At 59.4% G+C, this 11,369-nt stretch overlaps 1 protein-coding gene across 1 annotated transcript; it reads right to left on the bottom strand.

Moving 5' to 3' along the window:
- On the bottom strand, positions 1-11,251 carry LOC148590056 (proteolipid protein 2-like). Its single transcript, XM_088539526.1, has 5 exons — positions 11,116-11,251; positions 7,124-7,279; positions 3,077-3,172; positions 1,415-1,496; positions 1-20 (listed from the first exon to the last, which is right to left on the bottom strand). Exons 1-5 carry the CDS (start codon positions 11,200-11,202, stop codon positions 1-3), a joined length of 441 nt encoding a protein of 146 aa, XP_088395652.1. The 5' UTR covers positions 11,203-11,251.
- Positions 11,252-11,369: the final 118 nt, after the last annotated feature.

The following is an 11,369-nucleotide window of genomic DNA, read 5'->3' as shown; positions in this document are numbered from 1 at the left end:
TCAGGGACCTTCCGGGGACTCTGCGGAGAGAAAGAAACGGGTGAAAACGGGCGGAATTCCCGGAATTCCCACAGAATTCCCGGAATTCCCGACATTCCCGCAGCATTCCCGGAATTCCCAACATTTCCACGGCGTTCCCAGCATTCCCAGAATTCTCGCGGAATTCTCACGGAATTCCCGGAATTCCCACGGCATTCCCAGAATTCCCAGCATTCCCAGAATTCCCGCAGCATTCCCGGCAGCATTCCCGGATTTCCCGTGGCATTCCCGGAATTCCCGTGGAATTCCCAGCATTCCCAGAATTCCCATGGCGTTCCCAGCATTCCTGGAATTCCCACGGCATTCCCGGCATTCCCACGGGATTCCCGGCATTCCCACGGCATTCCCAGCATTCCCAGAATTCTTGCGGAATTCTTGCGGAATTCCCATAATTGCCGCGGAATTCCCAGAATTCCCGCAGAATTCCCAGCGTTCCCGGAATTCTCGCGGAATTCTCGCAGAATTCCCGCATCATTCTCAGCATTCCCATGGCATTCCCGGCATTCCCGGCATTCCCACGGGATTCCCGGCATTCCTGGAATTCCCACGGCATTCCCGGCATTCCCACAGCATTCCTGGAATTCCCGGCATTCCCGGCATTCCCAGCATTCCCACGGCATTCCCAGAATTCCCGCAGAATTCCCAGCGTTCCTGGAATTCTCGTGGAATTCTCGCAGAATTCCCGCGGCATTCCCGGCATTCCCGACATTCCCGGCATTCCCAGCATTCCCACGGCATTCCCACGGCATTCCCGGCATTCCCACGGCATTCCCGGAATTCCCACGGCATTCCCGGCATTCCCATGGCATTCCCGGCATTCCCAGCATTCCCACGGCATTCCCAGAATTCCCGCAGAATTCCCAGCGTTCCTGGAATTCTCGCGGAATTCTCGCAGAATTCCCGCGTCATTCTCAGCATTCCCATGGCATTCCCGACATTCCCGCGGCATTCCCAGAATTCCCGACATTCCCGGAATTCCCGGCATTCCCACGAGATTCCCGGCATTCCTGGCATTCCCGCGGCATTCCCACGGCATTCCTGGAATTCCCAGCATTCCCGCGGCATTCCCAGCATTCCCGACATTCCCGGCATTCCCGCGGCATTCCCAGCATTCCCACGGCATTCCCGGAATTCCCGGCATTCCCGGCATTCCCGGCGTTCCCGGCGTTCCCACGGCATTCCCGCGGCATTCCCGGCATTCCCACGGCATTCCCGGAATTCCCGGCATTCCCGCGGCATTCCCGCGGCATTCCTGACATTCCCGCGACATTCCCGGCATTCCCGACATTCCCGGCATTCCCACGGCATTCCCGCGGCATTCCCAGCATTCCCACGGCATTCCCGCGGCATTCCCGGCGTTCCCGGCGTTCCGTACCGGGCGCGGCCGGGCTCTGCCGCGTGGGCAGCGTGATGAACCCGTCGTATCCCAGGAGGATCCCGGCCAGGAGCCCGAAAACCTGCGGGATGAGGGGGGCGTTTTGGGGCGAATCCGGGCGGTTTTGGGGCCATTTGGGGCAAATTCGGGGGGGTTTGGGGCCGTTTGGGGCAAATTCGGGGGGGTTTGGGGGCCGTTTGGGCCAAATCCAGGCGTTTTTGGGGCTGTTTGGGGGTGAATCTGGGAGGTTTCGGGCCCGTTTTGGGGTGAATCTGGGCAGTTTTGGGGTGAATCGGGGCGGTTCGGGCCCGTTTTGGGGCGAATCCGGGCGGTTTTGGGGCTGTTTGGGTGAATCCAGGCGCTTTGGGCCCGTTTTGGGGTGAATCCGGGCGGTTTTGGGCCCATTTTGGGGTGAACCAGGGCGGTTTTGGGTTGAATCAGGGCAGTTTGGGGCCGTTTTGGGGTGAATCCAGGCGGTTTTGGGGGTGAACCTGGGCAGTTTTGGGGCGAATACGGGTGGTTTTGGGGCCGTTTGGGGCAAATCCAGGCAGTTTGGGGGCTGTTTGGGGGTGAATCCGGGCACTTTGGGGACATTTCAGGGTGAATCCAGGCGCTTTGGGCTCATTTTGGGGTGAATCCGGGCGGTTTTGGGGTGAATGCGGGCGGTTCGGGCCCATTTTGAGGTGAATCGGGGCAGTTCGGACTCATTTTGGGGTGAATCTGGGTGGTTTTGTCCCATTTTGGGGTGAATCGGGGCAGTTCAGGCCCATTTTGGGGTGAATCAGGGCAGTTCGGGCCCGTTTCGGGATGAATCGGGGCGGTTCGGGCCCATTTTGGGGTGAATGTGGGAGGTTTTGTCCCATTTTGGGGTGAACCCGGGCAGTTTGGGCTCATTTTGGGGTGAATCCGGGCAGTTTTGGGGTGAATCGGGGCAGTTCGGACTCATTTTGGGGTGAATCGGGGCGGTTCAGGCCCGTTTTGGGGTGAATCGGGGCGGTTTTGGGGCGAATCTGGGCGGTTCTGGCCCATTTTGGGGTGAATTGGGGCGGTTTGGGCCCATTTTGGGGTGAATCCGTGCAGTTTTGGGGTGAATCCGGGCGGTTTCGGGCCCATTTTGGGGTGAATCCAGGCGGTTCGGGCCCGTTTTGGGGTGAATCGGGGCGGTTCGGACTCATTTTGGGGCGAATCCAGGCAGTTCGGACTCATTTTGGGGCGAATCCGGGCAGTTTTGGCCCGTTTTGGGGTGAATCGGGGCGGTTCAGGCCCGTTTTGGGGCGAATCCGGGCAGTTTTGTCCCGTTTTGGGGTGAATCCGTGCAGTTTTGGGGTGAATCCGGGCGGTTCAGGCCCATTTTGGGGCGAATCCAGGCGGTTCGGGCCCGTTTTGGGGTGAATCGGGGCGGTTCGGACTCATTTTGGGGCGAATCCGGGCAGTTTTGGCCTGTTTTGGGGTGAATCTGTGCAGTTTTGGGGCGAATCCGGGCGGTTCGGGCCTGTTTTGGGGCGAATCCGGGCAGTTTTGGGGTGAATCGGGGCGGTTCAGGCCCATTTTGGTGTGAATCCGTGCAGTTTTGGGGTGAATCCGGGCGGTTCGGGCCCGTTTTGGGGTGAATCCGGGCAGTTTTGGCCCGTTTTGGGGCGAATCCGGGCGCTTTTCGCTCACCCCCGCCGCGGTGCCGGCGCCGTCGCGGTGCCCGATGAGGACGATGAGGGACGTGATGAGGAAGAGGAGGCAGCCGACGACGCAGCGGATGAAGTCCTGGGGGGAGCGGCCTTGGCACCCCCTATAGGGCCCTATAGACCCCCTAGACTCCCCATAGACCCCCATAGACCCCCCTAGACTCCCCAGAGACCCCTATAGACCCCCTATACTCCCCATAGACCCCTATAGACACCCCTAGACTCCCCAGAGACCCCTAGAGATCCCTAGACTCCCCAGAGACCCCTATAGAACCCCTATACTTCCCATAGGCCCCTATAGATCCCCTATACTTCCCATAGACCCCCATAGACCCCCCTAGACTCCCCAGAGACCCCTATAGACCCCCTATACTCCCCATAGACCCCTATAGATCCCCCTAGACTCCCCCTAGACTCCTATAGACCTCTATACTCCCCATAGACCCCCCAGAGACCCCTATACTCCCCAGAGACCCCTATGGATCCCCCTAGATTCCCCAGAGATCCCTAGAGACCCCCCAGACTCCCCAGAGACCCCCATAGACTCCTATACTCCCCATAGACCCCTATGGATCCCCCTAGACTCCCCATAGACCCCTATAGACCCCCATACTCTCCCTAGAGCCCTAGAGACCCCCTAGACTCCCCAGAGACCCCTATAGACCCCTATACTCCCCATAGACCCCTAGAGACCCCTATGCTCCCCCTATACCCCTATAGACCCCCCTATACTCCCCATAGACCCCTATGGATCCCCCTAGACTCCCCATAGACCCCTATAGACCCCCTATACTCCCCCTAGAGCCCTAGAGACCCCCTACACTCCCCATAGACCCCTAGAGACCCCCTATGCTCCCCATAGACCCCTATAGACCCCCCCTAGACTCCCCAGAGACCCCTAGAGACTCCCTATACTCCATAGACGCCCCCAGAGCCCTATAGACCCCCGTAGTCCCCTATAGGCCCCTATAGCCCCTATAGACCCCCATTACCCCCCTATAGACCCCCCATGACCACCATAACCCCCCATAGACCCCCAATAACCCCCCCAGACTCCCCCAGACCCCTGTAGACCCCTATTACCCCCTATAGCCCCCATAGACCCCCATTACCCCCCTATAGACCCCCATGACCCCCATAACCTCCCATAGACCCCCAATAACCCCTCATAGACCCCCCATTACCCCTCATAGACCCTCCATAGATGCCCCCAGACCCCTATAGACCCCCGTGGTCCCCTATAGCCCCTCATAAACCCCCATTACCCCCCTATAGACCCCCCATGACCACCATAACCCCCCATAGACCCCCAATAACCCCCCCAGACCCCCCCAGACCCCTGTAGACCCCTATTACCCCCTATAGCCCCCATAGACCCCCATTACCCCCCTATAGACCCCCCATGACCCCCATAACCTCCCATAGACCCCCAATAAGCCCCCCCAGACCCCCAATAACCCCCCCAGACCCCCCTCCAGCACCCTATAGACCCCCGTGGTCCCCTAAAGGCCCCTACAGCCCCCCATAGACCCCCATTACCCCCCTATAGACCCCCATGACCCCCATAACTCCTCATAGACCCTCAATAACACCCCACAGACCCCTAATAACCCCCCAGACCCCCCCCAGACCCCTATAGACCCCAATGGTCCCCTATAGCCCCTATAGCCCCTATAGACCCCCATTACCCCCTTATAGACCCCCCATGAGCCCCCATAGACCCCCCATAGACCCCCAATAACCCCTCATAGACCCCCATTACCCCTCATAGACCCCCAATAACCCCCACAGACCCCTAATAACCCCCCAGACCCCCCCCGACCCCTATAGACCCCCATGGTCCCCTATAGCCCCTATAGCCTCCATAGACCCCCATTACCCCTCATAGATCCTCCATGAGCCCCAGTAACCCCTCATAGACCCCCAATAACCCCTCATAGACCCCCCATTACCCCTTATAGACCCTCCATAGACGCCCCCAGACCCCTATAGACCCCCGTGGTCCCCTATAGCCCCTATAGCCCCCATAGACCCCCATTACCCCTCATAGATCCCCCATGAGCCCCCATAACCCCTCATAGACCCCCAATAACCCCCCAGACCCCTAATAACCCCCCAGACCCCTATAGACCCCAATAGTCCCCTATAGCCCCTATAGCCCCTATAGCCCCCATAGACCCCCATTACCCTGTAGACCCCCGCGGTCCCCTATAGACCCCCAATAACCCCCAACAGACCCCTAATAACCCCCCCAGATCCCTATAGACCCCCGTGGTCCCCTATAGCCCCTATAGCCCCCATAGACCCCCATTACCCCCCATAGACCCCCCATAACCCCCCATAGACCCCCAATAACCCCTCATAGACCCCCCATTACCCCTCATAGACCCTCCATAGACGCCCCCAGACCCCTGTAGACCCCCGTGGTCCCCTATAGCCCCTATAGCCCCTATAGCTCACGGTCCAGCCCAGTGCACGCCGGGCAGGCGCCGCTGCAGCCCCATCGCGTAGAGGAGGAGGAAGGACCCCCAATAACCCCCCCAGACCCCTAATAACCCCCCCAGACCCCTATAGACCCCCGTGGTCCCCTATAGCCCCTATAGCCCCTATAGACCCCCATTACCCCTCATAGATCCCCCATGAGCCCCCATAACCCCTCATAGACCCCCAATAACCCCTCATAGACCCCCCATTACCCCTCATAGACCCTCCATAGATGCCCCCAGACCCCTATAGACCCCCGTGGTCCCCTATAGCCCCTATAGCCCCCATAGACCCCCATTACCCCTCATAGACCCCCCATGACCCCCATAACCCCCCATAGGCCCCCAATAACCCCTCATAGACCCTCCTCCAGCGCCCTATAGACCCCCGTGGTCCCCTATAGGCCCCTATAGCCCCCCATAGACCCCCATTACCCCCTATAGACCCCCATGACCCCCATAACTCCTCATAGACCCTCAATAACCCCCCGCAGACCCCCAATAACCCCACAGACCCCCCCCCAGACCGCTATAGACCCCAATGGTCCCCTATAGCCCCTATAGCCCCTATAGACCCCCATTACCCCCTTATAGACCCCCCATGAGCCCCCATAGACCCCCCATAGACACCCAATAACCCCTCATAGACCCCCATTACCCCTCATAGACCCCCAATAACCCCCCACAGACCCCTAATAACCCCCCAGACCCCCCCCGACCCCTATAGACCCCCATGGTCCCCTATAGCCCCTATAGCCTCCATAGACCCCCATTACCCCTCATAGATCCCCCATGAGCCCCAGTAACCCCTCATAGACCCCCAATAACCCCTCATAGACCCCCCATTACCCCTTATAGACCCTCCATAGACGCCCCCAGACCCCTATAGACCCCCGTGGTCCCCTATAGCCCCTATAGCCCCCATAGACCCCCATTACCCCCCTATAGACCCCCATGAGCCCCCATGACCCCTCATAGACCCCCCATTACCCCTCATAGACCCTCCATAGACGCCCCCAGACCCCTGTAGACCCCCGCGGTCCCCTATAGCCCCTATAGCCCCTATAGCCCCTATAGCTCACGGTCCAGCCCCAGTGCACGCCGGGCAGGCGCCGCTGCAGCCCCCCCGCGTAGAGGAGGAGGAAGGACCCCCAATAACCCCCCCAGACCCCTAATAACCCCCCCAGACCCCTATAGACCCCCGTGGTCCCCTATAGCCCCTATAGCCCCCATAGACCCCCATTACCCCTCATAGATCCCCCATGAGCCCCTATAACCCCCCATAGACCCCCAATAACCCCCCAGACTCCTAATAACCCCCCAGACCCCTATAGACCCCAATAGTCCCCTATAGCCCCTATAGCCCCTATAGCCCCCATAGACCCCCATTACCCTCATAGATCCCCCATGAGCCCCAGTAACCCCCCATAGACCCCCAATAACCCCTCATAGACCCCCCATTACCCCTCATAGACCCTCCATAGACGCCCCCAGACCCCTATAGACCCCCGCGGTCCCCTATAGCCCCTATAGCCCCTATAGCTCACGGTCCAGCCCCAGTGCACGCCGGGCAGGCGCCGCTGCAGCCCCATCGCGTAGAGGAGGAGGAAGGCGGCGGCGAAGACGAGTTCGGAGACGGCGACGCCGACGTAGCCGGGCGAGCGCGACGCGCCGTAGCACACCAGGGTGACGACGCATAGGGTCTATAGGGACAGGGCACCTATAGAGCGCCTATGGAGCGTCTATAGAGCTCCTATAGAGTGTCTATGGAGTGTCTATGGGGTGTCTATGGGATCCCGTGGAGCACACAGGGACGCGCCGTAGCACACCAGGGTGATAACGCATAGGGTCTATAGGGACAGGGCACCTATAGAGCGCCTATAGAGTGTCTATAGAGCTCCTATAGAGTGTCTATGGGGTGTCTATGGGACCCCGTGGAGCACACAGGGACGCGCCGTAGCACACCAGGGTGACGACGCATAGGGTCTATAGGGACAGGGCACCTATAGAGCGCCTATAGAGTGTCTATAGAATGCCTATGGAGCGTCTATGGAACGTCTATGGAGTGTCTATGGGACCCCGTGGAGCACACAGGGACGCGCCGTAGCACACCAGGGTGATGACGCATAGGGTCTATAGGGACAGGGCACCTATAGAGCGCCTATAGAGCGTCTGTGGAGTGCCTATAGAGTGTCTATGGAGTGTCTATAGAGTGTCTATGGGGTGTCTATGGGGCGCCGTGGAGCACACAGCGACGCGCCGTAGCACACCAGGGTGATAACCCATAGGGTCTATAGGGGTAGGAACGTATAGAGCGCCTATAGAGCGTCTGTGGAGTGCCTATAGAGTGTCTATGGGGTGTCTATGGAGTGTCTATGGGATCCCATGGAGCACACAGTGACGCGCCGTAGCACACCAGGGTGACGACGCATAGGGTCTATAGGGACAGGGCACCTATAGAACGCCTATGGAGCGTCTATGGAGCGTCTATGGGGTGTCTATGGGGTGTCTATGGGGTGTCTATGGAGTGTCTATGGGGTGTCTATGGGGCGCCATGGAGCACACAGCGACACGCCGCAGCACACCAGGGTGATGATGCACAGGGTCTATAGGGGTAGGGACGTATAGAGCGCCTATAGAGTGCCTATAGAGTACCTATAGAGTGTCTATGGGGTGTCTATAGGGCGCCGTGGAGCACACAGTGATGCGCCGTAGCACACCAGGGTGACGACGCATAGGGTCTATAGGGACAGGGCACCTATAGAGCGCCTATAGAGTGTCTATAGAGCCCCTATGGAGTGCCTATAGAGTGTCTATGGGGTGTCTATTGGACCCCGTGGAGCACACAGTGACGCGCCGTAGCACACCAGGGTGATAACACATAGGATCTATAGGGGTAGGAACGTATAGAGCGCCTATAGAGTGTCTATAGAGCATCTATAGAGTGTGTATGGAGCATCTATGGAGTGTCTATGGGGTGTCTATGGGGTATCTATTGGACCCCGTGGAGCACACAGCGACGCGCCGTAGCACACCAGGGTGATAACGCATAGGATCTATAGGGGTAGGGACGTATAGAGCGCCTATAGAGTGCCTATAGAGTACCTATAGAGTGTCTATGGGGTGTCTATGGGGTGTCTATGGGGTGTCTATGGGATCCCGTGGAGCACACAGCGACGCGCCGCAGCACACCAGGGTGACGACGCATAGGGTCTATAGGGGTAGGGACGTATAGAGCGCCTATGGAGTGTCTATAGAGCGTCTATGGAGTGTCTATGGAGTGTCTATGGGGTGTCTATGGGGTGTCTATGGGACCCCGTGGAGCACACAGTGACGCGCCGTAGCACACCAGGGTGATGACGCATAGGGTCTATAGGGGTAGGGACGTATAGAGCGCCTATGGAGTGTCTATAGAGCGTCTATGGAGTGTCTATGGGGTGTCTATGGAGTGTCTATGGAGCCCCGTGGAGCACACAGCGACGCGCCGTAGCACACCAGGGTGATAACGCACAGGATCTATAGGGGTAGGGCACCTATAGAGTGTCTATAGAACACCTATAGAGCATCTACGGAGTGTCTATGGGGTGTCTATGGGGCTCCATGGAGCACACAGTGACGCGCCGTAGCACACCAGGGTGACGACGCATAGGGTCTATAGGGGTAGGGACGTATAGAGCGCCTATAGAGTGCCTATAGAGCTCCTATAGAGTGTCTATGGGGTGTCTATGGGATCCCGTGGAGCACACAGCGACGCGCCGTAGCACACCAGGGTGACGACGCATAGGGTCTATAGGGACAGGGCACCTACAGAGCGCCTATGGAGTGTCTATAGAGCGTCTATGGAGTGTCTATGGAGTGTCTATGGGGTGTCTATGGGGTGTCTATGGGACCCCGTGGAGCACACAGCAAGGCGCCGTAGCACACCAGGGTGACGACGCATAGGGTCTATAGGGGTAGGGACGTATAGAGCGCCTATAGAGTGCCTATAGAGTACCTATAGAGTGTCTATGGGGTGTCTATGGGGTGTCTATGGGGTGTCTATGGGATCCCGTGGAGCACACAGCGACGCGCCGTAGCACACCAGGGTGATAACGCATAGGGTCTATAGGGACAGGGCACCTATAGAGCGCCTATAGAGTGTCTATAGAGCACCTATAGAGCATCTACAGAGTGTCTATGGGGTGTCTATGGGGCTCCATGGAGCACACAGCGATGCACTGTAGCACACCAGGGTGATAACGCATAGGATATATAGGGGTAGGGACGTATAGAGCGCCTATAGAGCGTCTATAGAGCACCTATAGAGTGTCTATGGGGTGTCTATGGGGCGCCGTGGAGCACACAGCGACGCGCCATAGCGCACCAGGGTGATAACGCATAGGGTCTATAGGGGTAGGGCACCTATAGAACGCCTATAGAGTGTCTATAGAGCGTCTATGGAGTGTCTATGGGGCACCATGGAGCACACAGTGACGCACCATAGCACACCAGGGTCACGATGCATAGGGTCTATAGGGATAGGGCACCTATGGAGCACCTATAGAGCGTCTATAGAGCATCTATGGAGTGTCTATGCAGTGTCTATAGAGCGTCTATGGGGCCCCACGGAGCACACAGGGCCGCACCCCAGCATGCCAGGGTGAGCACGCACAGCACCTATACATATAGGGACATATAGAGAACCTATAGAGCGCCCATAGAGCACCTATAGAGCACCTATAGGGGCCCTATGGAACCTGCGGACCATCTATGTGTCCCCACGGGGCCCTATGGAGCATCCATGGGTCCCTATGGAGCGCACGGCCACACCGCGCATGCGCCGCAGCACCTATAGGCAGCCTATGGAACCGCCTTAAAAGGGCAACGGCGGCTCCGCGTGTCTTAAAGGGGCAACGACCCCCCTGCCCGCCCCGCCCAAGAGTCTTAAAGGGGCCGCGCGAGGGGATTCCCCTCCTTAAAGGGGCAACGGCGGCTCCACGTGGGCTGGGCGCGTCTTAAAGGGGCAACGACGCCCCCCGCCCACCAGGTACCAGCGAGGGTCTTAAAGGGGCCGCGAGGGGGATTCCCTTGAAGGGGCCGCGAGGGGGATCCCCTTAAAGGGGCCGCGTGGGGGATTCCCTTAAAGGGGCCGCGTCCGCATTCCCTTAAAGGGTCCGCGAGGGGGATTCCCTTAAAGGGGCCGCGTGGGGGATTCCCTTAAAGGGATTCCCTTAAAGGGGCCGCGCGGGGGATTCTCTTAAAGGGGCCGAGCAGGGGTTCCCCTTAAAGGGGCCGCGTGGGGGATTCCCTTAAAGGGGCCGCGCGGGGGATTCTCTTAAAGGGCCCACGCCCGCATTTCCTTAGAGGGGCCGCAAGGGGATTCTCTTAAAGGAGCCGCGAGGGGGATTCCCTTAAAGGGTCCATGAGGGGGATCCCCTTAAAGGGGCCGCGAGGGGGATCCCCTTAAAGGGTCCGCACGGGGGATTCCCTTAGAGGGTCCGCGCGGGAGATCCCCTTAAAGGGCCCGCGCGGGGGTTTCTCTTAAAGGGCCCGCACTCACGATCTCGCCCAGCAGCACCAGCCCCTTGTGGGTGCGGACGAAGGCGGCGCAGGCGCCGGGGCAGCCCCGGGAGCCTCCGGACTCCATGGCGGGACCGGGACCGGGACCGGGACCGGGACCGGGACGGGCGGGACCGGAGGGGCGGGGCCGGGGGGGGCCCACGCGGCGCGGGGGGCGGGGCCAGCCGGGGAACCCCCGGCGCCCATTGGCTGGGGCGGCCGCGGGGGGGGCGGGGCGGCGCGCGGGGAAAACCC

This window comes from Tinamus guttatus, unplaced genomic scaffold, assembly GCF_059628265.1.
Source record: "Tinamus guttatus ecotype Peru unplaced genomic scaffold, ASM5962826v1 Tinamus_guttatus_pri_ptg001791l, whole genome shotgun sequence".
In the NCBI taxonomy this organism is placed as follows: domain Eukaryota; kingdom Metazoa; phylum Chordata; class Aves; order Tinamiformes; family Tinamidae; genus Tinamus; species Tinamus guttatus.
The sequence above is the reverse complement of the archived record's forward strand: the minus strand, read 5'-3'. Positions and strand labels throughout refer to the sequence as shown.

Bases quoted from the DNA above. Each gene is read 5' to 3' on its own strand.
- LOC148590056 (XM_088539526.1), bottom strand. From the start codon at position 11,202: ATGGAGTCCGGAGGCTCCCGGGGCTGCCCCGGCGCCTGCGCCGCCTTC. The intron at 7,280-11,115 runs GTGAGTGCGGGC...CTGTCCCTATAG, and splicing joins TGGTGCTGCTGGGCGAGATC to ACCCTATGCGTCGTCACCCT. The intron at 21-1,414 runs GTACGGAACGCC...TTCTCTCCGCAG, and splicing joins GCAGAGCCCGGCCGCGCCCG to AGTCCCCGGAAGGTCCCTGA.